At 49.7% G+C, this 27,748-nt stretch overlaps 1 protein-coding gene across 3 annotated transcripts; it reads left to right on the top strand.

The window, feature by feature from the left end:
• The first annotated feature begins 1,400 nt into the window (after window positions 1-1,400).
• Window positions 1,401-27,632, top strand: LOC130596933 (cystathionine beta-synthase-like). Of its 3 annotated transcripts, XM_057405014.1 has the most exons (16): window positions 1,401-2,387; window positions 3,480-3,634; window positions 7,239-7,345; window positions 9,640-9,774; window positions 11,107-11,186; window positions 12,392-12,523; window positions 13,695-13,764; window positions 14,987-15,078; window positions 15,911-16,036; window positions 16,965-17,049; window positions 18,649-18,754; window positions 19,337-19,408; window positions 20,647-20,781; window positions 21,291-21,399; window positions 22,161-22,245; window positions 25,014-27,632. In XM_057405014.1, exons 1-16 carry the CDS (start codon window positions 2,376-2,378, stop codon window positions 25,109-25,111), a joined length of 1,599 nt encoding a protein of 532 aa, XP_057260997.1. In that variant the 5' UTR covers window positions 1,401-2,375; the 3' UTR covers window positions 25,112-27,632. The 3 variants fall into 3 exon arrangements, with proteins under 3 accessions (XP_057260997.1, XP_057260995.1, XP_057260996.1); XM_057405012.1 differs by lacking the exons at window positions 1,401-2,387; window positions 3,480-3,634 and adding an exon at window positions 5,743-7,127; XM_057405013.1 differs by lacking the exons at window positions 1,401-2,387; window positions 3,480-3,634; window positions 25,014-27,632 and adding an exon at window positions 5,743-7,127 and having other exon boundaries at window positions 22,161-22,692.
• Window positions 27,633-27,748: the final 116 nt, after the last annotated feature.

Here is a 27,748-nt window from a genome sequence, read left to right as displayed (position 1 = left end):
TCTTACTTCCCCTGCATTTGAATTAATGAGTGTCTTGATTTTCTTCCTTTTGATGTTATCAGTGGAGTCTGATAACCTAATAATTACTATCTGCTATCTGCAAAGTACTCTATAAACATTAGCCTATGCTCTTTGTCATAAAGTTTCAGTGAGCGGCAACAACTACAGGACTGTTACATGACTGGTATCTTGGCTTGCCTCCCAGCTCCAGTAGATATTTCCATTTATCCTTTGTCCAGTGCCACATCAAGCTTCTCTATCTAGAAAAGTAACAAGGCCATTGCAGGGTACCTACCACAGGTCAGGTATATTTGACAGCCTGATCAGATGATCAGTTTCATCAGATGAAGTTTCAGGCAGGGGTTAGAAGTTGTACTGGGACAGGGGGTTTGGAACTAGATGATCTTAAGGTCCTTTCCAACCCTAACTATTCTATGATTCTATGGTAGGTGAGAGTTTTGGTAATCAAGAGAGGACGTATCTACGATTTATGACATAAAATGACTGAAAACTGCACTGGAGGCAGTGTGGGGAGATGTTTGCACTGGGTATTGCTCCTTTCAGTCATTCCTGGCTGCAGTCAGATTGTCCATGCCCCTTTCTGTCCACATTTGCTACCCAGCCTGCATGTTTATGGAAGTGACTGCTGAGACCATTAGCAGGGGAGCAGCTCACTGGTGTCATGTCAAGGCCTCCAAAAGATAGGGGAAAGTCAGTTTCTTGCCATTGGTACTGTACCAGGTCATCTGCCATCTCATACAGACAGTATTGGAGTTCCTACAGTGCAGGTAATTTCTAAGGTTCCCTTCGGAACCAGTGGTTTCAGACATATCTTAATTTAAATCCAGACCCTGGGCACAGTGATGCCGACATTTTTTAAGTGATTCATAACTAGAAGATCTGTGCAGTGCTGCAGCACCACACCAGGAATTAACCAGCCCTTGAGAAGATACATGAGAAATCCTCCAGCAGAGAGGAATGTAGATGTTGGCAAGGGCCAGGTCTTGTTTCTTTGCTCTCCAGGCATCTAAGAAAGCACATCTGGATCTGCTTTGGGTGAGCAAACAAATGAGATGCCCATTCTTGCCATTTTTTTTATATCAGATGTTAAGGGAACTGAACACAATGAGCAGAATACAATCGTTATTTTAGAAGGCAGAAAGCCAGTAATACTCTTCCTTCCATGCAGTCCTCCAGCACCAGCCGCCTCAGCATGGCATGTTGCCTTCAACTCTTGGCTTGAAGGCCAGGTTGGCTGCTCCAGGCAGGGGCGATGCTGCAGCTTGTGGCACTTCTTGGTGGCAGCGAGGTAGGAGCTTGGATCCAGCTGTCTTCAGGTGGGTGCCTGAAGGGCTTCAGTGTGCTCCTGAGCCCCCAGGGGAAGATGGGACACAGGCAGCATGCCCACATAGTTGGGGCTGGAGAGAAAAGGGGGCTTATGTGGGGCTCCACAGACAACGTCAGCCTCCCTTGGGCTGATAATGTCAGCAACATGCTGGCAAAGAAGGAAAAGACCCACAAAAGGAGCTCTAATAGTTTCAGCCCTCTGCCTTTCCTCTCCTTCCACCTCACTGTGAAACGGTCAAGATGGGCATCACCAGGAAAAAGAAAACAAGAGAAAGAAAGATACTTGTAAACCAGCTTGCCTCCAGTTTGGTTGGTAACCAGTGACCTCAGGCGTGCAGGCGCCTCTGGTACGCTGCAGCTTATCTCTTCTTTACCCACAGATGACTTTTGCTCCTTCCCAGTTAATTCATTAGGTAAATACAGATTTGCTGGGGGAGACACACTCAAGGCCAACACAAATCCTGGCTTGCAAGGAAATAACATTTTTATTCTTTTTCCCTTAATCGTCCCAAGAAAGAGCAGATTTGGGGGGGAAGAACACTGAGAGATAAAGTTTGCTGGAAGAGTTGTTGGCTGCAGAGTCCAAGCCATTTTGGCATGACCATCCTTGCACCTTCATAGTCTCTCTCTGCTTTGTGAGACTGGGGTTAGCGTGTCCGGAGGAGAAAAGGCAGCTCAGTGTCTGATGTGAAGGCAATCCAGTGTCTGCTGCCTGCTGCCCTGCTTCAAGCTGCAGTCTTGGGGCCAGGCTGCAACATGAGGTTGTTGACGTCCATCCTCAGAGATTCCCTAGGGCTTCTGGTGGAGAAGCAAGCCTGACCACACGCCGTGGTGCTGCTCGAACACCAGTGTGGTGTACTTCTGTGTTTCAGGGACAGCCCAACACCCAGGAGAAAACCACAGCCACATCCTCCCGGCCAGTGTGGAAGCCACTGGGAAAGCACAACGTTGACCTCAGGTAGTCCTGACGTGCTGCTTCCAAGGAGCTCCAGCCAAGTGGGTGAAACGGGCAAGCGAGCAGGAGGAGGATGGCAGAAACGGTAATTCAGGCTGTCCTTGGGCTCACGTGAGGAGCCACAGATAAATTAGGTCATGAGGACCCAGCCACAACAGCGTGCTGGCTTCTGGTCTGGCCGCTCTGACTCAGCTGGGCTCTGCAGGCACAGCAGGCAGCCCGGGTAGACAGGAGCGGCAGAGCCTTGCCTTTTTGGCCTAGGATGAAGATGATGCTCTGTGGACCTGTTGGCCTCCACTGTCTGAGCTGCGCATGTTGGCTCCAGCATCCTCCTGTTAGTGGCCTGAATTTCCTCCTGCAGGGCAGTAGCCAGAGTGGCTTTCCCACATTCCCTCCACTTCAAGTGGCTGCAGACCTGATCCTTCTGCAGGCAACCCTCTGCGTTTAGAACTCGTTTAATCCTATTCTTTTTCCAGTTTTACCTGCTCTGCTCCTATAGTTGTTCCTGATAATTTTATTTTGCCTTATTATTTGATGCTGAGAGCCAAAAAAGTATTTCTCAGTCACCCAAAAATTCCCCCAGGATTTACAGCCTGCTCTCACCACCAGAATCATTCTCTAAGCTGTTCTATGGTGGAACTTGCTCTGTACCCCTGAGCACCTTTGCTGCCCTTTCCTGAAGTTTTGTTCCTATCAATTCTCTCTTTTCATTTTTAACACACTAAGATGCCAGAGTATAGGTGTCCTCTGCCGCTTTGAGGCCATTCACTACCACCACACAAGTATTCTCAAATGATTGCTGGGTAGACTTACCTGCAGTTTTTTTTCAGTGTTAGAGTGACAAATACTGCTCTTGACAGAATAATTAATTACAAAGTATTAAATTTTCTAGTGGGAGGGATGTTTCAACATACATTAAAGCAGGGGAAGATTGACTGGAGATGGTGGCCAGATGATTATTTACCATGTACATGGTCTAGTATACCACTCCGAAAGAGCAATTCTACGCGTCTGTTAGAATCAGGTGTTTGAAATGCCAGTAGGGATGCCCCGTGCAGGCTGCCTTCACACCCAAGTGTCACTTCTTGCCTTCCACAATGATTGCCAAGGTGCCTGCCTGCTTTTCCTGCCTGCTTGTCCTCCCAGGTGATGGTGGGTCTCTATTTCCTCAACACAGGAGCTGACCAAACTGTGCCCGCTCATGAACGGCAATTGTGTGGGAAATCATGAAAACAAAGCCGACAGCTCCTGGATTCTTCCCAACTTGCCCAGTAAGTGCACGTGGACACCTACAATGCCTGCCTCCAAGTCTCCACACTCCTGCGTGCCCTTGTAAGTAATTCTTTCATGCTGGTTATTTCAGAGTGCAGACTATCTTTTTCTGAAGAGGAAGTAAATAGTACTTCCAGTTACACCAGGATGGTCATGACCTGAAGTCAGCAGTTACTTGTCAGTACGAAGCAGTTTGGAGCATCTTATTTTAGAAGAATTCAGAAGAACATATTTCAGAGGTAGATTTCAACCAGGGTCTTGTACACATCTGCAAAGTGGACTCTGCGAGGTCTGGTGTTGCACAGCACAAGTGAAGGCACTTCCAACATGCTGGAGGATGTGCAGTAATGGCTCTCCTGGCTGCAGTGTAATGCATGCTTGCACCCCAAAGCTGTGCACCCATCCTGCTCTACAGCACAGTCAGTAGCAGTTACGCAGTCATCAGTTGAAGGGTTGTGGTTTGGCTACCCTTCTTCATTCGAACAGTCTGAAGCTGTGTGTAAGAAGATTTCAGATCACTAGCAATGTCTTTACTGATAGCTAAGAGACTTCCATGAAAACCAGGGCCTGGGTTTTAAAATAGGCAGAAAATGGTCCACACGGAGGATGCCCACTATGTGTAAGCAACACAAGAGTGCAGTGCAAAGCAAAGTCATTGCTCTGAGTGGTTCTTGTCCTCACAGCAGCGTGTTTCCTCCCAGGGTGAGATAAGCCTGCCAAAGTGCTCAGACTAGACTCAATGAGAGGCGCTTTAATAGCTTGCCAGAGCAGACACAGACAAGCTATTAAAGATAAGGCTGTCCTATAAATGTCAGGGGAGCTGCAGACACATCCCTGCGGTGCCAAAGATGTAAAACATGACTTAGCTCAAGCATGTGAGGAACAGGAGCCCATGGGAGGTGCGGCACTGCTCTGCATGGATGCCTGCCAGCCGGGAGCCAGCTGGAGGAGCGTCACACCACGTGCCTGGCAGGACATGGCCAGAGCACAGCCACTGGTGTGTGTGGAACCCAGAACCACCTCTGGCTCTGGCTCAGGAACTGCCAAAGTGGAATCCACAGCCTTATTGCTGACCTGGCAAATATGCATCCAGGCATGCACTCAGTGCAACCCCTGTAGCTGCTGCCTGAGGATAGGACCAGCTCTTTTCAGTCAGACTGGGGTTTTTCTCTCAACCAGCCAGGATAGTATTTCTGGCTTTTAACAGTTTAGCACTGGGGTGCCAGGAGATGGGCAGCTGGAGTAGGAGGGCACTGGGGCAGCCTCACATCCAGGAATCAGGTACTGGGGTCTGGATGAGGGGCCTGTGCAGCATCGCTGGGGCAGGGAATGAAACATAATCCACTGTACAGCAGTGAAGAAAATACACCAGGACACATCTCACCATTTGTTTTCTGTTACAGCAATGAATGGAAGGGGTGGTTTGGTTTCTCCTCTCTTGGTAAACCACAGATAGCACTGAAGTAGCAAAAATCTCTGGATTTTCTGAGATTCCTGTGTGCAACTTGGTTGATTTTTGGGGGGTAAAAGCAGAGGATGGGGGCAGAGGGAGATGTTATTTCAGTTAAGAAGACAAGATGTTATTTTAACTAAGAGTATTAATTAATTTTTTTTTTTCCAAATATACAGAGCTAGAGTGGCTCTGAAATCCTTTGAGCCAATTCTGACCCGCCATAATCTCAACAACAATCACTTTGTTTGCCAGGATTGATTTTTTCCCTGGACATCTTACGGAATAACATGCCATGAGTAAAAGCAGGAATCCTAGCAAAATAACATCCTTGTCCTCTGCAATCCTGAACAGAATCAGCAGCTGCAGGACTAGAGTGTCCGCACTGCGTCCTTTAGGAGCACCAAAGGTGTTTGTCACAGACATCTGTATTCCCATAGACCTGCTGCCTCCAGGCACATGCAGCTGGGGAAGGAAGCTGATCATGCTATGATTATTTATCTAGTAAAATATGGTGGTGATTAGGAAAGGTATTTGACGGGAGCCATAGAAAATCTGTTGGTGGGAATGCAAAAGAGCAGGTCAGTTTCTGGTTCCCACCTCCACCCTCCCCGCAAGGCTTACACCGGCATGCATCCCCTTCTCCATCCCCTTGCTAGGGTCCACCACTGCAGACCCCGGAGCTGCACAAGCGTCTCACTGTGCTGTATCGATCACCTCTTGCTGGGGTTCACATCTTATTCACCACAGTTATTAGGTGAAGGCAAATAAATGGCCTTGCTTTCTTCTCTCAAGCTGTCTTCCTGCAATATAGATGTGTAGCGTAATACACAGATCACTCTTTTGAAAGGCAGTGTTTAACTCTCTAGTTAAACATAGCCTGAAGGAGCTGGAGTCTCCCTCTGCTGTGGCTCAGCCCCACTGAAATCGCTGAGTATTTGGTGGCTTTTAGAACAGATGGGAAATGGCTGCAGCAGTGGGGGAAGCTCATTTACTGAGTTATTGCCTCACATTTATCAGCACTCAGTAGAGGTTGCAATGTGTGCAGTAATACTTTTCATGGAGGGAGAGGTAACAGCACACGAGTAATACTCCATCTTTTCTGGGCTTGCGGTGTAAGAAGGCTGGCTCCTTTTGGTGGTAAAGACCTGCACTAAGCCACTACCCCTGTACTCTTGCAAAGCAAGAAGTGTTTGTTTCATTCACTCTTGCAAAACCCAGAGGGAGGTGTGTGTGTCTTTAAGTAAATCTGCACGTCATTCCTGCACCACATGGACTTTCTGTCAGCAGACAGCCATCTGCCTGGCTGTGATAGCTGACGAGGATAACTTGGGTTCAAGGTTCAAAGGATGATAGTAGGCAAGAGCTGTGCAAAGGAGAGCTGAGCAGTGAGGGAGTGGGGCTTTGCCACCCCACTGAGAGAGAGACGTGCTGGCTCTCAACCAGGGGCAATACTTTTGTGGCCTCAATAAAAGCAGCCCTCATCAATCTTTCCCCTTTGTCTTTTAAAAAGCTCAAGGACATGAGTCCTCTTACTGCATGGCAAGATGCATTGGCTTTGGGCATACAAGTCCTTCATTCTGGTTTCAATTGCTTTGACATGGTTCTTGGCTTCTGCTGGACCCTGAGACTAGCAGAACGGGAAGGCTGGATTCCACTGATCCAAGGGTTTGGTTTAATTATTTGCAGAAAGCACCCTCCAGAGTGTTTTGTGTCTTGGGCCTGTCAGATGCCTGGGAGCCATCCACGCATGTGGCCAGGCAAGCAACAGATGGCCCTGAGGTAGCTGAAAATGTGAAGAGCAGAGATGGCGATGGGTAGGGTGGAGAAAAGAGGAGGAGCCTTACACTGTGCATGGCCTTCTGGCTATCTCACACACTGTATCGAATCCCAAGGCTTGTCAGCTCTTCTCACTGCACTTAATTACAGGCCTGGCCCAGGACCTTGCAGAACAAGACATTTCAGAACAGCCCTGAAAATTAATTACCTTATTTTTTATGCAGAAGAATTAATAACTCATTGTAGGAGTGATGGAAAACCGTCACTGGCTCCTGTTGCCATTAATTGTCAATGGGGACGTTTTCTCTTGGAGTCGGGTTGTCTGTCAGTGGCCTTGCTAAAGTTGCAGAAATCTCACTCAAATTTTATGTTGTTTCATGTTGCATAACAGTTGTTTTGATTTGATGTATTTCTCTTTTCTCCACTTCATTTCAGACCAGAAGAAAAAAAGATCTTGCCCAACATCCTGAAGAGAATTGGCTGCACCCCAATGGTCCGAGTCAACAAGATTGGGAAGTCCTATGGGCTCAAGTGTGAGCTCTGTGAGTGTCCCCTTTCCACCAGGTTTTTCCATGCCATAAGGTGAGGGTAAGGGGTGGTGTTGGAAGAGGGCTTCAGAAGAGGCTCTGTCGAGAGCAGGCACAGATAGATGGGGAAGGCCAGAGGTGGCGCGTGTTGGGTTCTCCCACTAATTAGGTTACACCACAGTCATCTCTCAGACCAGATAGGATGGTTTCAAGCTGCAATGAATAGGGCTAATGGTAGTAGAGGCATCTCTCTTCCCACATAACTGAAGCATAAGCTCAGAGCAGAGCTGGGCTGAACTTGTGGATGGGTGGATGTCATCCTGACATCGGGCAGGGATGCTGCAGCACCTGCAGTAGTGTGCTGTGTGCACAGAAGACTGGCCAAGCCTTCATGAAACATGGTGCCTAGGATGGGGTGAAGGGCACGGTGGGATCCTTCCCACAGCCTAGCCGGGCAGAGGAAGCATCTCAGGTTGCAGGGACACACACCAGCATAGCCCCTGGCTGCCAGACTGAGCTCCCATGCAGCAGGGACTCTGCTCTGCTGTGGAATCATCTCCACCAGGTCAGCTGGAGCTGGGCCAGGCGCTGCCCTGCTGCATCTCTCTCTGTGGAGCAGTGACAGTTTCCCTCGGGGGCCTTCCCACAGTGCAGCCAACGGGCTGGTTGCAAGGCCAGGTTTTCCAGCAGGACTCAAGTCTTCCCTCTGTTGGGATGTTAGCACAATGCTGGTGTTATCTCATGTAAGAGCTGGTTTTAACCTGGTTGCCTTCAGAGATTAGGAGAGTAAGATTAGGCTCTCTTTGTGCATACAGACCTCTCAGTCTCCTTTCCTACAACTTTTAATGCTATTAAATCATTTCAGACATATTAGGCAAAAAGATGTTTTGGAGGCAGATTCATGAGCATTACATAGCTGGGTATGAAGGGGTGACTTGATGAGTGCTCGCAGTAAAATTGCACAGTAGGACTTTGCAGTCCTGTTTGGCAGCTGGAAATCCACACACCAGCCCATTGCCACCGGACACATGGCTGTGTGAAGCGTGTTGTGCTCTTTGACCAGATCCTCTCTCAGGATCTGGGATCTTCGGACCCATAACCCTGCAACCTCCCCGTTGCACCAGAATGAGACCTCAGGGGATGTTAGGGGACCGTGGAACACAGGTGGCAGAGGCAGGAGGACAAGTCTGCAGTGTCTGGCCCACCTCTGGAGCAGTCTGTCCCTTGGAGAATATCGGCTTAGGGACATGGGAAGATTTGGTGCCAGCAGCAGCCGGGCAGCCAGGGAGACCCTGTTTGCTGGGACGGTGTCTCCCTCCCCTGGCGCAGGAGGGGAAGGAGAGCAGGGCAGGCAGAGCAGCTGCATGGTCCTCCCGGAGCTGCAGGTCAGCACACTCTTACCAAGCAAACACACGAATGCAGCACTGCCTCATCGAGGGAGCAGTTATGGTTGGAGGCAATTAGCGGGTAATCCCTGTGCCTCCAGGGATCCCTGTGTGTAGCGCTTTGCATTATAACATGTAACAATGAGCACAAGGGGGTTTATCCCCATTCTGTCTGCTGAGGTATTGGGTTGATTTCTCAGCCTCAAGTAGCTGTCTCTGCTGGATGAAGTGAATGACACAAAAAAAGTACCCGTTTCTCCCTGGTGTCTGTAAAACAGAGCTTGGTATCACCCGTTCAGATGTAGATGCTCATCAAAACCTTGGTAAGAAAAGCCCTGCCCCGAGCATCAGCTGTGTGTGGCGCCTGAATGGGAAATTGAGGTGTGCCTTGTGGTTTGAGTGTGCCATGGCAAGTCTCCCTTTCTTGTTGGTAGCTTAGTGAAGAAGTTATAATTTTGACTGACACTTAAAGGTGCTCTTTCTGTTGTTCGTTTTTCTTTATGGCTCCCCCTTCAGGAATACAGATCATCCTTACAGAAGGGCACCTTCTCAGCCATGCCCCAAGAAAGACCCTGAAACCTTACTGTTAACCCTGACAATACCATGCTCACCTTATGTTCAGCTGATTTTAAACCCATCCTAGACTTACCAGCACTGCCCGCTGCCTTGAGGGTGCTGCAGGTATATGAAATGTAGGGGAAAGATGGACTTTTAGCATCCCGTAGTGGGTGATTTAATGGTGGGTAATGCTACGACAAGCTGGCACCCTGTAAGCAGATGGTCAATGTGCTCACCTGTGCAAAGGATCATCCTGCAGGGGAGGAATGGGTATCTTCAAATGACTGCAGCAAGGGCTGGGGGAGCAAGTAGCTGATGCTCCCGGCAGCAGCTTGTCCCTGATGGAGCCTGCCCTTTCATTTCCAGTGGCAAAATGTGAGTACTTCAATCCGGGGGGCAGTGTAAAGGACCGCATCGGCCTGAGGATGGTGGAAGATGCAGAGCGAGCTGGGATTATAAAACCAGGAGACACGCTCATTGAACCCACTTCAGGAAACACAGGTGGGAACAGCAGGGATGCTCCCAACAGCTGGATACCCAGCAGGGTGGCATGTCAGAGGGGCCGCAGAGGGGCAGGTATTCAAGGAGGTCTTGCACTTGGAGTTACGTGGTCAGCTTGGGACCCCACAGCTCTGGCTCCATCCTCCCCTGGGCTCCTTTCCCAGTGGCCATGGGCATCCTGGAGTGCCTCGCTGCTGAAATTTGCAAGCACACTTGCACACGTGTGCCTGTTGGGCTACCTGTGGCAAGGCAAACAGCTTCAGAAGCTGGAGGAGCTCAGGCAACCCTGGGTGTTTTCAGGCTGGGAAGCTCTAGAATACCCAGAGGTTCCCAGGGAGTGTTTCCCTGATGGGCTGGAAGATAAATCATCCGGATTGTTTCACTGCCATCCTATTCAGGCACCAGATTATGGTGGGGTGCAAAATGAGGGGGGACAACAGAGGAGCCTCCCCTCTATTCTGTAGCCTGTGCAGGACCATTGGTGCAAGTTTGCATGTCTCTGCTGCACCAGCATCCTCACCATGGTGGGGACATGTATGTGCACAACATGCTTTCCTGCAAAAATGCCCAGTGGAGGCAGTCAAGGTGCTCTGGACAGAGTGGAGACCATGTTCCTCCCTGCACTCCGCACCTCCTGCTCACTGGCCATGCAGAACAGGGCTCATCTATAGCCATTTTGCTCCTTACTGACCTGTCTTGCCCTAGCCACCCCAAGCTATGGGGTGAGGAGACCTGTGTGTCCCAGAGCTGTTCCCTGGTGGCTTCCTGCCCAGCCAGGGCAGGCGGGGTTGCACCATGTCCCCTACAGCCTCCCACAGGGACACACTCCTCCAGCCTCACCTTCCTGCTCTATGTGGGGAGCAGCTGGCTCCATCCATCACCCACAGTGAAACTGAAGCAGAGGTCCCCTTCATCTGCTTGCCATGGGGTGAAATGTGCAGCTTTGTGTGTGTGTGTCTCAGCCGAGGGCATCTAGGGAAGGGGGAAAGGCATTCCTGTGTTTTGGAAAACAGAGGAAGAGGCCTGAGCCTCGAGGGGGGGCTGCAGGAAAGCTCTCCCCAGCTTTGCTATTCTTTCTGTGCCATGCTAATAGACGTCTGTGAGGAGGAGTGATGCTGCAGCTCAGCCTGCTTGTTCCACATTCGCCCATGCTCCCTAGGAGTGCTGGTACATGCTGAGAGGCTCATGAAGGATGCTCTTGCCTGTAGCTCATCAGGGAACATACCTAGGTTATGTTCACCGGCAGCAGAGATGAACATAAGCAGCAATGAATGTCAGTTAGCCTTGCCAAATGCTGTTGTCAACCATTTCCCTTTCCCCCCCACCACCTAGGAATCGGGCTGGCAATGGTGGCTGCAGTGAAAGGTTACCGCTGCATCATTGTCCTGCCGGAGAAGATGAGCGTGGAGAAGGTCAGAGCTCTGTATGGTATTACCCCGCAGGCAGGGAACATCTTCTGCCCTGTCTCTCTCTGCCTCTCCCTCTGTAGGGTTGGAGTACTCTCTCCTTTAAAGGGTAACAAGCCTTACTGCACACACTGACATAGCTCTGTAGTTATTCAGAAGATTTCCTCTTGAGGGCAAAAAAAAGCACACTGTGATGGCCTGGCTGATTATCTGGTGCATGTGGTCATGTCTTAGCCAAACACCGTGTCTGGCTGCAGAGACATGAAGCAGTATCTGCTGTCTGTGAGGGCAAGGGCTGGATGGGGAGGAGGAGAGGCAGGCAGGTCCTGCTGACCTCCCTTCTGACATCTGATGTGTCCTTTGTGTCTCTGTGTTTCTGTGGTTTTCTGAAACCTGGAGACACCCATGGTTGTCTGAGCTGCTTTCTCGAGATGCTGGAAATGAAGTCACTTGCATGAGAGCTGCTGATCAGGTGAAACTGCTTTCCTAGAGATGGCAGAAACACCTGCCATGGGGAGCCAGAACTCTCACAAGCTGCTCAGCTGAACTGCCAGTGAAGCCAGACCCAGACCCTACCTTAGCTCAAAACTGAGCCTTTCTCCAAAGCACCACCCTCATTTCAACCTAAATCTCACTTAAGCTCAGTCTGGACCAGATGCCACCTCCAGCTGCCATGGGCTTTATCTCCAGGTGCCCCAGCACTTACCCACCCTTCTCTTTTGACCAGTTCTCCCCAGCAGCTGCATCTCCCAGTGGATTAATACCCTGGGGATGATTTGTAGTTGCTCCTTCCCTGTTCTTAGTGAACAGACAGAGGGATCTGGGGCAAATACAACTTTTAAGACCTCCCTCCTCCTTGCATGCAAGGGCTCAGACCACAGCATATAGGAGACACTGTTGCCTATCCTGGTTCCTTCTATCAAGGAGCAGCACGGTGCTAACCCACCTCTGCCATTTCCAGCCTGCCCTCTGAGTAGGACAGGGCACAAAGCCAGGCTTGATATCTGTGCCAGCTTTAGGCAGAAGTCCCTGGCTGCCATGAGGATGTCAGAGATAGTATAACTGAGAACTGGACATCGTATCTCCAAATGCTAGACACCTCTTGCACGCAAAGCTCCTCTGGCACCCAGTGCTGCCATAAGCCCTCAGGTTCAGATTACTGCCTCTATGTGGGATCAGTTGTGTTACATCTGCTTTCTTCCCTCCCAAAGGTCGATATTCTGAAGGCACTGGGTGTTGAAATTGTGAGGACCCCATGCACCAGCTTTGATGCTCCAGAGTCTAACATTCGTGTGGCCTGGAAGTTGAAAAGTGAAATCCCAAACTCTCACATCCTGGACCAGGTAAATGCCATTCCTCCAATGACTCTCTTTCCAAACATGGCTTACAGCATGTGCTCCTACAAGTGTGCCTCTGTTTGGGGACTTCATTCAAACTGGCAACAGAGAAGATTTTGCCAGTGTTCTATGGTGTTTGAAATGTAATTGTAAAGCATGGGGTGGCAGAAACAAAATAAGGGACCCTTCCAAACCTGTAGTACTTCTACCAGGGCCTGGACGTGGGTAAGGCTGGGGTTTCCTGCACAATTCAGAGACTACTTCAGGTGTACTTTGCTTCAGATTTAACTTTGACCTGAAAAAAGTCAGTTCCTGCAGTGCTGGGTCTTGTACAAGAGGGCACTTCTGCTTTCGGTCTGACCCCGCTGCGGGAAGGCATTCCCAGAGCAAGCAGGGATCTCCTGTAGTGCAAAAGAGTCAGGGAAGCTCCTTCCTTTTAAGAAAAAGGGAGCTCAGTGTCTGAATACACTTTTCAGAAGCAGCCTGCTCTATGGGTGTGAACATGAGGCTGCACACATTTCAGTGCTGTACCTGGGTACCCCTGTGGTAAATCCCTCTGTACAGGTAGGACAGCTACACTGCCCCACAGCTCCCAGCCACCTAAGTTGATGCACTGCCAACCACAAATGCCTCTAAATGACAAAGCAGTTCTCAGAATTGCATATGCATGTATGATACTTGAAAGAAGGTTTTCCAGTATGGCTTTTGTGCAGGGATATTTTTTCCCCCCAGGTTTTTTAGCGGTGTTGTGGGGCTGTGTTTTAAACCTTTTCAAGGCAACAGAAAAGGTTAAAATGCTTCTGTCTAAGCAATAGCTAAAATACCAAGGAGCTCTCTTCCCTCTGGCAGCTAGGGCCATGACAAAACCACCAGAGCCCACAAAACCTGGGACAGCCACATTGAATAGGCACCACGGGTCCCAGAGTGAGCGTTTGTGAGCATATTTAATCTTCCAATGTGGACAAATCCCAAGTGTCCTTGGAGATCTGTCTCAGAGTGACAACCAGGAGCAACACCAGTGACGTGGCCTGGCCAGGCTGCCGTTCACCCCCTGCCAGGGAGAGGAGGGGGCAGTCGCATGCTTTGGGTAAAGCTCATCAGGAGCTATTGCTGGTTTGGTATGTGACCTGTGCTTCACACCGCGGTAACTCATGCTGTTCTCTGTTGAAATAAACAGTACCGAAATCCAAGCAACCCCCTGGCTCATTACGACACCACGGCTGAGGAGATACTGGAGCAGTGTGAAGGTACTGTCTGTGCTGTTGTTTGTACATTGTATGTGCTGAGGATGTGCAGAAGGCTATAGCCCCCTGGAGAGGCTTATTTTACATCATTTATTGACCCAAATGTCCAGAAACAGCCAAAAGGGCCTCTGTAGGTGAAGGCACCCTCAGCAATACTGACATGCAACTTCTCTTAGCCCACTGCAGATACACCTGAGCCTGCAGGGCTTCCCTGCTATGGCCTCCCATTTCACAACCCTGAGGGAGGAGACCAGACGAATTCAGGCTGTTCCCAAGGAGGAAGAACCAGTCTTTGTGGCTACAAAATCTCTGTGACCTGTCAGCTGCAAACACAAGATGGCCCAAGAGGCCTCACAGGGGAGCATAAATGCATCAGGGCATGGCGGGCTGCATCTGATCCAGCACATTCATCTGCAAACCAAAACAGACTGAAACTTCACAGACTAATGATGTTTGATGTGATAGCTGCTGGAGGATGAAGGAGCCCATGTCTATGTAGATAGGAGTGAAATTTATTGCCAGTACTGGGAGCACTGCAGAATGTAAACAGGACTCAAGGGTTTTAACTGGAGAGCAGTTATCATAACACTAAAGCAGTTGGGTAGCAACAGGAACAAAGGAGTCCCAGCCTCCCCTTCTGCACATTTAAATTTGCTCCTGCTGGCTGCCAGCAGTAGTGAATTACAAGCCCTTTTCCCAATGCAGATGAAGCACAAGTCTCTGACTGATTCTGCTCCTACCAGTCTTAAATCAGCACAATTTCACTGATGCCACTGGGGCTACATCCTACCAACACAGGTGCCAGGGCAGAGCTCTGCCATCTCTCTGCTGTGGATGCTAACACTAGCAGAGAAGTAGTGCTTGTTATTGATACGTGTAGTTATTAATGTAGATGCTTTGCTTCAATGTGGTGTGGTTTGAAAGGACTGGAAGTACTGAGATACTCCATCCCCCTTAAGCCAGTGGACAACAAAGACACAGAAATCATGAAGACCAGTGGGATATCTGGAGGTCACCTTCAGCCTCCTGCCCTGCAAGCTCTTCTGAGCTTCTGCACAGGACCTTGCTTTGACCACTAGCACGACTGTTGTCTACCCTAGAACACGCGGGGTTCTAGCAGCTGAGGGGCACGGGCTCTGCCTCTGTGCAGGGCCCTGAATAGAGGGAAGACCATGCTGGAGGCCATGCTGAGGCCTTGCAAGCTTCTCTCTTCCCTGGCCCACAGGCAAGGTCCACATGGTGGTGGTTGGGTCTGGCACAGGAGGCACCGTCACTGGCATCGCCAGGAAGCTGAAGGAGAAATGCCCAGAATGCAAGGTAAGCTGGGTGGCAGGGCTGCCTGCTGGGAGCTGCATCTCCCTGGGTTTTCCTGCCTGTGATTGAATCAAACCTAACCCCACGGCCCACCTCAGCTAGCAGTTGTGGTCTTCACCTATGTGTTTTTCCACAGCGAGCTTGACTTTTGTTGGAAGCAATTTGCCATTGCAAAAGCCTCCCTGCTCTATGGTTGACACCAGTCATAGATGCTCATTCTGCAGAGTCTGTGATTCAAAGCAGACTGGAGGGTTGACAGTTACTGCCCCTCTGTGAAGCCAGTGTGAGAGATACCTGATTCAACAGAGGCAAGTTGAGATAGCGTGCACCCAGCTGCTGGAGGAGCTGGGGATGAAGTTACCTCGCTGACAGCTTTCACCAGCCCTCGTTATGCCGTGTGCTGAGGGAGGAGACCTCAGCACAGACGTAAAGTTATAAGCAACCAGGGAGGTGTCACTGGCAGCACAACTAGATCCAGAAAGGATGTTTGTAGCCATGGGTTTCCAGAGGTTTGAGCTATCTGGCACTGCAGCAGATTAAAGAGCACTCACACTATCCTAAGGGTTGGGCTTTGGAAGTAGCAGTCACTGCCAAAGAAGTGAGGACAAACACCTCAAGAGTGATAACATTTTAAGCCACCAGTCACTTCAGCAGCTGAACACTACCTAGGATCTATTTAAAAGGTCAGTGCAAAACAGTGTCCTTTTATCCTGTAAGCTCTCCTTGCTGCCAGTGGGTGGAATATTAATGGATGTTATGGGAAGGAAAACATTGCTGATAAGGCTGTGGGTAATTTTGCCTGTGAGTGGTTTAACAAAACTCCCTTCCCTCAAAGGTAATTGGTGTGGATCCTGAAGGCTCCATCGTTGCTCTGCCCAGTGAGATGAACACAACAAACACCACAAACATTGAAGTGGAGGGCATTGGGCATGACTTTATCCCTACTGTCCTTGACAGATCAGTAAGTAGCCATGTGATGAAAGGCCTCTGTCCCATCTTTGGCTTTGCATCCAGCCTACCCCCAAGGTCAGGGGTAGCCAGCTCTCGCACCCAGTTATATCTAAGGCTACCTGTGTGCCTTCCCAGTGCAGAACAAGCTGTTGTGGGGGGACTGGGACCCCAGCACTAAAGCATCTGAGTAAATCTGTTTGTAACTGACCTACAATGAGAAGGTAAATACAGGGGTAAATGAGGAATATGTCACAGTACCACTTCTCAGCAGCCTCTTTCACTGTGATCACACAGAAGAGGTCAGTCCTAAGGCTGCTCTTCATCACCCTAGCATTTCCTGAGCCATATAATGCAACAGACTATGAATGCCATTCTGCTTCTTATGTTTCTTTTTGGTGTATCTGTGGCACCAGGTACAGAGCTTTAAAGCCCTAACTCAAGCTGCCTGTGTTCCCTAGTCCTCGTTCTTAGAAAGGTCCCCCACAGCCTCAGACCTCAGATTCTTTCTGCTTTCAGGTATTGTGCTGACTACCTCTCTGTTGTTGGCACATGGCCTTAGAACTGGGACCTGTAATAACCTCAAACTCTTTTTGTAGTTGGGTCTGATTTTGCCTTGCAAATATTGACCATTAGTGTAACACAGCCTAGGGCATCATGGACATCATTCCCTCTACAGCACCCTGATTCTGGAGCTTTCAGACATCCCTAACTCTCCAAGGAAAGGGTGCTGGCTGGACAGGCTAGAGTGGGTGCTTGCAAAGCAAAGGCATGCCCTGCAGACCAAGGATGTCCTGACAAATGTATTTGCTTTCAACAAGTATAGAAAGCAGCTCAAAGCTGCCAGACATTGTAGGCATCAGCACCACGGAATACCTCAGAGGGTAGAGAGAGCCTGAAATAACACTGCCAAGACCCAACCTTCTTGCTTTTGTCTTTAGGTGGTCGATCAGTGGTATAAATGCAACGACAGAGACTCGTTCCTCATGTCGCGCAGGCTGATCAGGGAGGAGGGACTATTGTGCGGTAAGCACCAACAGCAGCTGCTTCTCTTAATGCATATTCTGAATCTCATCCTTTTGAGACCAAAACTCTTTGGTGCGGGTGCTCTCTGCATTTAGTGCCTGCTGGACGGCTGAACCCTGAGCTGATGTGTAGGGCTGTGTCTACTGCAGAGGTATGGCAGTGCGCCTTTGCTCTGGGATCTGACTCATTGGCCACAGTAATTATAGAAGCAATAACTCTCCTCTTACCGGGGCACTTCTGCACATGGAACTGGATCTTCAGGCCTAACCCTGTGCGGTATAGTGTTACAGGGGCTCAAGAGAGGATTAATGGGGCTCGGGGCAGGACAGGTGGGCTAGAACTGTTGCTCCACTGACAACTCTCTGAGGCAGTACACTTGTTGAACCATTGCCACACACACAGGAGGGGCCAGCTTTGGACCAAGGAAAGCTTGGAAGTAAAGAAAGTGTAAGATGTTCTTACTGAGCATTTCTCCCTGTGCCAACAAGCTGTAAGTGATCCCATCAGCTTTCCAAAATGAAAGGATGCCCTCAAACAAACCCTGCCTGTGCCCTAAGAGCCTCTACAGAGCGTCAGCGTTTTAGTCAGCTTTCCCTGCCACCGAGCAGCTAGCCACAGGTTCCCATGCAGGATCAGGCAACACGTAGGCTTATAGTTACAGCTGATAAAAGCCCTGAGTGCTCACATCCAGGGAGTTTTGGAAAAGATCAGGCCATTTGTAATGGAACACTTAAATGTTGATTTAACCCAGCAGGCACAGAGTCATTGTGTTTCACCACAAACCACTTACTGACCCCAACTATAATTTGTGAATAGCTCCATGTTCCCTGAACTGCATTTTTCAGGGCCTTTCCCCATTTGTTTGAAAAATGTGCTAATTAACCTGCTGTAAAATACGTGCTGCCTTGAATGCAGTGTGTAATTGGCACACAGATAGTGGAATGTGTTTGACTTCCAGTACTTGAACTACTGGTGGAAGAATTGCCTCTGTAAAGCAGGGACCTGCTTCCTTACGTGCAGCAAACCACATGTGTGCACACAGGCGCAGGAAGCATTCAAGTCTTCCATCACGTTGGCTTGGTATTCTAAGCACGAGTGTAATGTTTATGGATTTTTTCAGTCTTTACAATGCATTTAAAGCCAATCTTTGATTGCCAGATATGTCAGTTAGAAGGTCTAGTTTTGGTGTGGTCTTCTCATCACCCAAAGGAAGGGTATGGTGTGGGCAGCAGAATGTCCCTGTGTTGAACCTTTCAGACCTTGGCCTGCCCACAGACTCACCACAAGAAATGGTTCATGAAGTTCATAAGATGACTCTTAAAGCTGCCATGAATGCCAATTGCCAAGAGCCATCATATGAACATATCCCTTCAAACCCCTACCTCTTCCTTATCCTAAAGCCTATGGGGCTGTGGGGCTGATTGTTCTCCTATTCCCAGTGTCTTGAGCCTGGTGTAGGAGGTGCCACCTCTGCTACTGCTTTTCCTGGGTGCCTCTGTGCCACTAGCCATGGCAGTGCCGTGCCCCATTCACTGGGACTGTGGTCCTACACCCTGGGCAGCCCCGATGCTTGTCTCTCTCTTCTTGGTACCCACCCAGGAGGCAGCTCGGGCAGTGCCATGTCTGTTGCCGTGCAGGCAGCCAAGGACCTGAAGGAAGGTCAGCGCTGTGTTGTCATCCTGCCCGACTCTGTCAGGAACTACATGTGAGTTTCATGCTTCCTCACCTGCTTTCTGGTGTTGGGTGGGAGCTTCCACAGTCTTCTCCCCAACTCTGCATATGCCACGGCTTGTGGCCATGGGGCCCTTCAGGGACATGAGCTTAGCACTGCTGAGCCCTGGTGGCATGGGTTGCTGGAGAACACCCCAGTACGTCTCATTGGATGGCACCCAGTGTGAGCCCAGAGTTGGGAGTCCCCCTGGAGCAGCTCATAGGAAAAACAAAGCAAACAACAGGGGTAAATAGCATACTGCTGTGGCAAGCACCACAGGCCGGCTCTTGGGAGGCTTGGGTTTTATTTCCTCTTGTCACTGACTGACTGCACGGAGCAGGAATCAGTCAAGCTACGGTTTTTGAACTTGCATGCCTAAAGTTAGGAAGGCAAATAGCTGACATGCTTCCAGGAGTTACTGAGCACCCGCAGCTCCCGCTGACCTTAAATGGGACTAAGAGCAGCCAGCTGCAAAAATCATGGGAGCCCCGGGGCAGTGCTGAGGTCTAGTGCATGAAACAAAGCACGACTTCTTCTGGAGGGCTCACAGACTCACTCTTTGTTGGTCATTTCTAGGTCCAAATTTCTGAATGATAAGTGGATGATAAAAAACGGTTTCCTAAACGACGCCCAGGAGCAGAAGCCTTGGTAAGACAGCTTCCAGTGGTACAAACTGTGCTAAGAAGCCAGCTTTCTGAGCCTGGAAATTAACAACTTCAAAGGAAAGCATTATCTGTTAGTATTTAGAAAAACTGCAGTTAAGGCTGGATCCCTCTGGGGGGGCTGTAATGTCAGCTCCTCTCTTCTGAGTGATCGGAAATCCCTGTTCTGCAATCAAAGTCTGTGAAGGAGATGTTTACATCCTGAAGTTGCTGATCTGCTCGCACATGGCAGTCATTGTCCAGACCACCTAAGCCCTGCTGAGCAGAACAGTTGAGGGGTACATCTAGCTCCACTCACAACCTCCTGTCCTATTCCACAGCTGTGTTCAAAGGAACATGGGGCTGGCAGGGAGATGGGTCTCTCCCGTAGCAAGCACCCTTTCAAACAGCTCTGAAGGTCTTTTCAGGAAGGGAACAGTATATTTTCACTTTCCAGAGCTTCAGGCCAGCAGAGATGAGCAACTGAGCTGTCTCTTGGATGCCATGGAGAAAGAGTCCCCTCAAGGGAGGGAATCACACTGCTGATGCCAATTGACATGCAGCTGAGCTGATGCCAGTTGACATGTGGCTGGGCAAATGCCAGTTGTTTAGAAAGCACCTAGTCTCACTTTGAAGACAGCAGGTATTACTGATGTCACCTGCTCCTGCAGGTTACTATAACCAAGGGTTATTGCCAAATATTTCCTAAAACCTCAATACATTTCCAAGGCATCTTGTGCCTGTTTAGAATTTGTCTTCCAGCCTCTAGCAAGGATGAAGGGCTGAGATGAGCTGGGAGTTGCCTGTGGTCCCCAGCAAGCAAACGTAACTTGTCCTGTATAAATCACTCGAGCATCTCTGCCAGGCTGTCTCCTGGAGGACCTGCAGATGCTGCATTTTGAGGACCAAAGATGCAGACCAAAGAAGTAAAACTGGCAGTCCTCACTGCTCATGAGCTTGGAGCAAAGCCCTCAGTAACTCCCTTGGATTCAGGACAGCTCCACACTTTGCCAGCTGCTGGTCTCAGCCCTGCCTCACGAGTTGTATGAACACTGGGCTTGGCTTCAACAAGACCTGGCCATGGTGGACTTGTAGCATCACTGCTTTGGGGATAGAAGCGGGGTGATCTTTGCAGGCAGGCAGAATGTCTCTGTGTGGCTGGTCTCATCTCTGCTGGTCTTGCCTCCCTGAGCAAGGCCCACAGCAGAGGGTAACAGCTTGGTGCTGCCATTTGTCTTTCAACAGGTGGTGGAACATCAAGGTGCAGAAACTGAATCTCTCGGCCCCTCTCATTCTCCTCCCTGAAGTCAGCTGTCAAAAAGCAATTGAGATCCTCCAGGAGAAGGGATATGATCAAGCTCCTGTTGTTGCTGAATCAGGGTAACTATTTTTACAAAGATAGCCATTCACATAGGAAAAGCAGCCACAAGGAAGCTAAAGAGAAAGTGCCTTTACTGATCCCATGATGGGGCTCTTGCGCTGGACTCTGTGATGCATAAGCGTGTCTGTAAATGAGTCAGTTAAAGTCAAAACCAAATTCAGTGCCCGCCAGACTCAGCAGAGGTTGGATCAGTGCAAAGGGAGGCCACAGGAGAGGTGAGGGCTGGGTGGAAAACCCACGCAAGTAATCAACTGGAGAGACTGCAAGCTTTCCTTCTCCCATCTGCTAAGTCCTGCTCTGCAATAGCAGACTTTAACCACTCTTACAGCAACAGCTTGGGGAGGACAAGAATCTTCCTGTCCCACTAAGATGAGGAAAAAGTTGGTGCCTCCCGTTGACAGCAGCAGTGATTTAGTCACTGACTTTGAGGGGGGCCGTTCAGCCCCTACATAAATCATGTGCTCTGTCTCAGCCCTAACCTTTTGGAAAACTCCCTGTTCCCTTACAGGCTTATTTTGGGAATGGTGACCCTCAGCAACACCCTCACCTCAGTGCTAGCTGGAAACGCACAGTTCTCAGACTCCGTTACGAAGGTCATCTATGACCAGTTCTCAAAGGTACTGCTGTGCCTGGTGGCATCCGCTGCCCAGGGATGGGGACATGGGGAGAGAAGCATAATCACCCTGAGGTGTGACAGGAGCTGGGAGAGAAGGTCAATGAAAAAACAGAAAGGTGAAAGAAGAGAGATGGGAGGGTGTTGGCAACATCATGGAGATGAGAGTAAGGACAGGCACCAGCAAAAATGCTGCTGAGCCTGTAGGGTTCAGACATGGGAGTTTTCACGCCAGGAGCAAAGTGTGTGAATGTCCACCTCCAGTCTTACACTGTCAGAGGGTTTTGTCCAGCTGGGGATTCAGCACCCTCTGAAATCAGAGCCCAGGCATTGCCTGGGCTCAGCAGGGCTGGGACAACAGGCACGGGCTCTGGTGGGTGTGCAGGAAAGGGATGCCTATGTTGGATGTCCATCAATGGTCCAGAGAGGGAGTGAGGTAAATGTATGGTGTTTTAGGGGAGCTGGAGCCACCTCCTCATGCTAGCCCATGGAGGCCCTTGGGCTGGGGGGATGCTTAAAGGTTGGACTTGATAATCTTAAAGGTCTTTTCCAACCTAGCTGATTCTACAGAAAAACCTGGTTTGCAGGTGGCCGGCATCCCCTCCCATCTCCGCAGAACAGTGTGAGTGGGTGAGGTACACCTGATCTTGATCCAGCTGTGTGGCACCTTGGCAGCTCATGGCGTAGAGGCAGGAACCAGGCTCTGCTACCACTCTCCTTTAAATGTGAAGTGAAACTTAAAATGTCTCTTTCTGTCCTGTTCAGATTGGCCTGGAGGACAGCCTCGGCAAGCTTTCCGGCATCCTGGAGAACGACCACTTTGCTATTGTTGTACATGAGCAAATGCAGTGTAGGTATCTTCAGCAGCACTGTGTGGGCTTTGCATGAATGTCTGAGAGGGGAAAGGCAAATTCTCAAACTGAGCTTGGTAGGTATAAGCCCCTACAGGAAAGATTTCTGCCCTTTGGCCCTGCAAAGCCCTGGAACTGCCAACTATTCACCCATTTCCTTTCCTGACACCACAGAGATGAGGGGAGAGAAGGGAAGCCTTAATCAAAGGAGTCCAGGACTAGCACCAGGATGTGCATCCTGCAGGAGCCCTTCCCAGATCCTGGCCATGGGAGCTGTGTTGTCCTCTCCATGCAGGGGTGACGCTGAAGCACCCATCATCTCAATCCCCTCCCTTCATCTCATGGTTTCTCATAGATATCCACTTCTGGGGCTGAGAAGTACTCATTAAGGGATTTCATTTGGTCCCCTCTGACAGCCAAGGTGGACTGTAAGTAGCACCTTCGGGTGCAGTACATTTGCTTCACATCTGTAGGCTCAGGCCTCTAGTTCTTGTTTAGCCTTTTGGCCTTGAATTCAAATCACTGCCTTACTGGTTGTGAGCAACAGGGGAAACAAGGGAAATGAGAGATCTCCGCAGGCTTAGTACCCAAGGCACGGTTGAAAGGATGCCTACAAGAAATCTGGAGAAGGCCTTTTTACAAGGGCATATAGTGTTAGGGCAAGGGGGGAATGATTTTAAATTGTAGATAGATTTAGACTGGACATTAGGAAGAAATTCTTTACTAGGAGGGTGGCGAGGCACTGGCACAGGTTGCCCAGAGAAATTGAGGCTGCCCCATCCCTGGCAGTGTTCAAGGCCAGGCTGGATGGGGCTTTGAGCAGCCTGGTCTAGTGGAAAGTGCCCCTGCCCATGGCAGAAAGGTTGGAACTGGATGATATTTAAGGTCCCTTCCAACCCAAACCATTCTGTGATTCCGTGATTCTATGAAAGGAGCATTTGTGCACATTCGATAAAACTTAGGTGGAATTTAGGCATCTAAGTGCAAGGAAGTAAACTATACAGTCTGCATCCTGTTGCTCAAAGACCTTCCACTGTGCATGTGCAGAGGCTGTACCATCTTCTGAACACCCCTGTTCCCGCTTGCCACCCCTAGAGATGCAGCCAAGAGACATTCTTATGCCTGTGTGCCCCAAGGAGCCTAGGGAAATTGATATGCTGAGGGACCTTAGGGTGCTATCTGATGCTGGTGCTATCAGACACCTACCCTGGAGGTCCAGGGTAAGTTGAGAAAGATGAAAACAAATGTGTTGGACCATGAGCAAGCCCTGCATCAGAGGCACATGACTCAAGAGGCACAACATACACTGAAGGGTACAGCCTGGGGCATCTGTGTGCGAGCCTTACCTGGACCACAGCTGGCTGTAGGGATGCTCTGCCAATTCAGGAGCACCACTAGACCAGTCCAATAAAGCAGCTGTACCAGCAGCTTTGGTTTATTCTCAAACCACTGTACAGCCACCCCCTCCTCAGTGAAGCAAACCACTCAGAAGTCACATGCAGTGGGACCACATGAGGGCTGCTGACACATCCGTAACAGAGGTATCACACCTTTCTGCTCCTCTGACCACAATAGATATGGTGGCAGGTGCTGTTCTGCAAATCTGACCTAACACACCCTTCCAGGGCAATTATACTGTAAAACCTCTAGAAGTACAAATCTGGCCTTATCTCCGGGGAGTTGCTTTGTTTAAAATGTTAACAGCATGAAAAAGCAGCCAGAAGACTCATGCTTAGGTCTTCTAAATTAGAGCTGAAGGGTGTAACTGTACTAATTTTATGGGATTACACATGCTACATGCAGAGCATTCCTACAATATTGTGCTGTGTTGACTGCCAGCAAAGGGCTGCCTGTTGAACCCAGGGTCTCTGAAACCAGCCACATGCAAACATCCCAACTCCTTTGCTTCCTTCTCTATAGCCTGCTGCCCCAAAGCCGGCTCTAAAGCTGGCTTATGAGTCTAGACATGTTCCCGCAAACTGCTGCAAGCAAAAGTCTGTCATTCAAAGCTGCCTTTGATTCACATTTTCAATTCACTCACTGAGAATAACGCTGGGTAAAATCTCCTTTCTCAGCTTTGTTATCACAAAATAGTGAAGATCTGTTTTGTATCACATTTCAACATAAATTAAATGGTACCCACAAATTAAATGGCACCCACTGAAAAACATCTGCCAGCTGCATGCAGTGCTTCTTGTTCTGGTTTTCAGACAACACCCATTTGCTTTTACAGAGCTGCTGTTTTAATGCCGTCGCAGTTACCCCCGTATTTATTACCTTATCCCCACACCTTCAGAGCCTGCATTTTATCTCGTGTTTGGGCTCTGGTGGCTAGTTCTATTTTATTTAAGAAAACATTTATCAGATAGTCAAAGCAATTCTTGCAATGATGTTTCATTAATGGTGGTGTAGGACGTTATGTGGGCAGAGTAGAAAGTGCCTCAGTGCTGCTTTTACAGTCTCATTAGTTTGGCCTGAAAAGCTTTGAGGTGATAGAAGCAAGACTGGAACAGAGGTTGGATAAAAACAGCTGGGGAATTAAGCTTCCTGCTCTGGTAAAAGGTACATTATTTGCAGCTAAAACCTCCCTGATATGATCCTAGTGACCTGACCGAGGCTCCATCAGTCTTTCCTGTTGAGGCAGAGCAGAGACAGCTGCTGTTCCATTAAGGTTTTTGTTTCATAAACAAACAGCAGCCCCTGCACAGCTGGGTGGGGGGTTCTTCTGGTTGTATTTCCACTAAACTGGCGTTTTCTGTGCTTGCAGTCAATGGGAACGGCAGCTCCTTCATGAAGCAGATGGTGTTCGGTGTGGTCACAGCCACGGACCTCCTCACCTTTGTCAGCAGAAATGAGAAGAAGTAGCAGAGCAGCTCGGCTGTACCCTCCTCTGCTCCTCCGGCAGAGCCAGCTGCCCCCTGAGCCTCCACCTCCCAGTGAGGTGCTTTCTGGTCTGATCCAGCCGATCATTTCTCAGAATGACTAGGTGAAAATTGTACTGTAATGACCATTTGTCCGCTAAACGCCATCCCAGAATACCACTAACAACAAGATAACTAATGAAATTGTGTTTAATAGCCATGCGTGGTTACACGGAGCTTCCCAGGTATGAAGGGGTAACACAGGGAGGGGTGGGGATGGGAAAGGAAAGGTTGTTATTGCACAGATTTTAGCAGGTGGGGGCTTGGTGCTGGGAGGGTGGTGCCAGACTCGTTTCAGTGGTGCCCAGTGACAGGACAAGGAGCAATGGCCATAAACTAAAACACAAGAAGTTTCACCTCAACACGAGGAAGAGCTTCTCTATGTTGAGGGTGGCAGAGCACTGGGACAGGTGCCCAGGGCGGTCGTGGAGTCTCCCTGTCTGGAGACATTGAGGGCCTGCCTGGACACATCCCTGTGTCACCTGCTCTGGGTGGCCCTGCCTTGGCAGGGCTTGGACCAGATGATCTCCAGAGGTCCCTTACAACACCAACAATTCTGTGATTCTGCCATGTATTTGCTACCCATAGGTACCAATGCACTGCTGGTGCTGCCACGAGTCACCCTGGCCACACCAGTACAGGAGCCCATCTCTGCTGTGAGAGAAGCAGGGCTGGGGCAAGCCACGTCATGGCTGCACCCTTCTGCCCCTCTCCACCCTTCACAGGACAGCTGCAGGCACCCCTGGGAGACCCTCCTGCGTATCCCCAGCTCTGTCTGTGGACCAAGGAGGCAGCAGGAAAGGCAGGGCCCCAGAGGAGTGGTGAAGAGTGAGGAATGGGTGGGACATTGCACCCCGGTATGTGGAAGGTGGGGCCCTGGGCAGGAGAGATATGAAGGGAGAGCCAAAGGCTGCGATGGGTGGGGAAAGGATGGCTCCCATAGTTGCAACCGGCCTTTTGAAAACACTTTCCTTACCTCTGAGGGAGCTGGCAGCACTGGGTGTCTCTAGCACAGTCCCTCAGGATGGGGCAGTGAACCAAACCTGTTCAAGAAGTAAAGACTCATTCTCACAGTACAGTAACTGGGAGAAGGAATATGGCTTCATCCCTGTGTCCTGTAACAGTCATCTCATGGATATGCATCCTGGGAGCTCATTATTGAGGGGAAGGAGAAGTTGATCTTAGTTTTGCTGTGAAGGCACTGTGTTCCATGAACTGATAATGAAGGTCATAAGAGCCATTTGCCATGTCAGCACTAAACATAAATGAAAGCAAAAGTGAAAGGAGGGTGGGCCATGAGATCAAACCGAAGCACCATTGAAACCTGGTTTGGGGGAGTTGCTCTCAAAGACACTGAGCTTTGCCATAAGTCTTTCCATAAGTCTTGGGAGCTGCTCCAAGGTGACAACAGCCAATTCCAATTCTGGTTTGCTGCCAAGTGTTTAGTCCATACTTTCAGCCTAATCTAGTTTATACAAGACTTTTATTAAATTATAGAATGCTGAAGTATTTATATTTAGGAAGAATGTCTCTGTTGTCTTTTGCTTCCTGAACACGAGCTGTATCAAATCTTCTGCAAGTTTTTGCTTGAGTAATAACCATATTTGTTGGGAAAAAAGTAAAAACTGATTAGCTCAGCCTCATCGTGTTGTATTTATTTTAACAGCTCTGTTGCAAACCGAAGGATCTTAGTCTGGGTATGTATTCCAAACTCACATGAGTAAAAGTGCCCTGTAACTCCATGGAGCCCAGACCTGAGCGTGAATCTGAACCACCTTGAAGCCCAAGGCTGTGGGGGACAAGCCTCGCTAAAGGGCTGTCCTCTCAGGAACTGCATCTGTTCATGTAAAACATGTGCCATTACTGTGAGTTTGAACAGAAACAAATACACTATTTGATGCATTTGAGCTGATGCTCGCTTGCAGAACAGGCTCCTGCCCGGCACGCTGAGCATGGGCGTGCAGAATGTGTCAGCTCTCAAAACCAGCCACCTGAAAGCCCAGATGATGGGCTCACAACACGTAACAACAGTCCAGGTATCAGCTGCCCTGAACCTCTCTGCAGTCTGCACGGGCCCTACGGATTAGCCCCTGTGCCCCCAGCAGCAGCAGCGCTACAGGACAGGCAGCTGCACTCAGCAGAGGTGAAGTAACTGCTGAGTATTAGTCACAAACACAATGGCTTTTGTGTGCTAACTGTGAGTGTGGGAACCAATAAAGTTGGGTGTGAGCCCTGGACATTCCGGGATTGCTCCACATCCACATTGCAGACACATCCAGCAGTGGCATTTCCCTGGCTGGCAATGTCGGTGTTGCATCTGTGGTGTTTCGCCACAGACTGCGATCCTGAGGATGCAAATACACTCCACAGCATGCACCAGGGCAGAGCAGTGGCACCGCGGGGTGCTCGGTTGGATGCAGGAGGTAGTGAGAGGGAATGGCTGGTTCTGTTCTGCCCACACGTCTCTGGGGAGGAAAAGGCTTCAGGAAGCAGGGGATGGGGTTTCACTTGCTTTGTCTGCAGTAATCACTGAGGGACCTGTAGAGACATGCCTGTACACAGCGTTCATGGTAGAGCAGGG

This window comes from Pezoporus wallicus, unplaced genomic scaffold (assembly GCF_028554395.1).
Source record: "Pezoporus wallicus isolate ANWC-B61680 ecotype Strahan unplaced genomic scaffold, APGP_CSIRO_Pwel_v1 contig_1739, whole genome shotgun sequence".
Lineage (NCBI taxonomy): Eukaryota > Metazoa > Chordata > Aves > Psittaciformes > Psittacidae > Pezoporus > Pezoporus wallicus.
The sequence above is the reverse complement of the archived record's forward strand: the minus strand, read 5'-3'. Positions and strand labels throughout refer to the sequence as shown.

Coding starts and splice junctions, on each gene's coding strand:
- LOC130596933 (XM_057405012.1), top strand. CDS start 6,832: ATGGCGATGGGTAGGGTGGAGAAAAGAGGAGGAGCCTTACACTGTGCA. Junction 7,128..7,238: donor CTCTTGGAGTCGGGTTGTCT/GTCAGTGGCCTT, acceptor ACTTCATTTCAG/ACCAGAAGAAAAAAAGATCT. Junction 17,050..18,648: donor GGAGGAGGGACTATTGTGCG/GTAAGCACCAAC, acceptor GTACCCACCCAG/GAGGCAGCTCGGGCAGTGCC.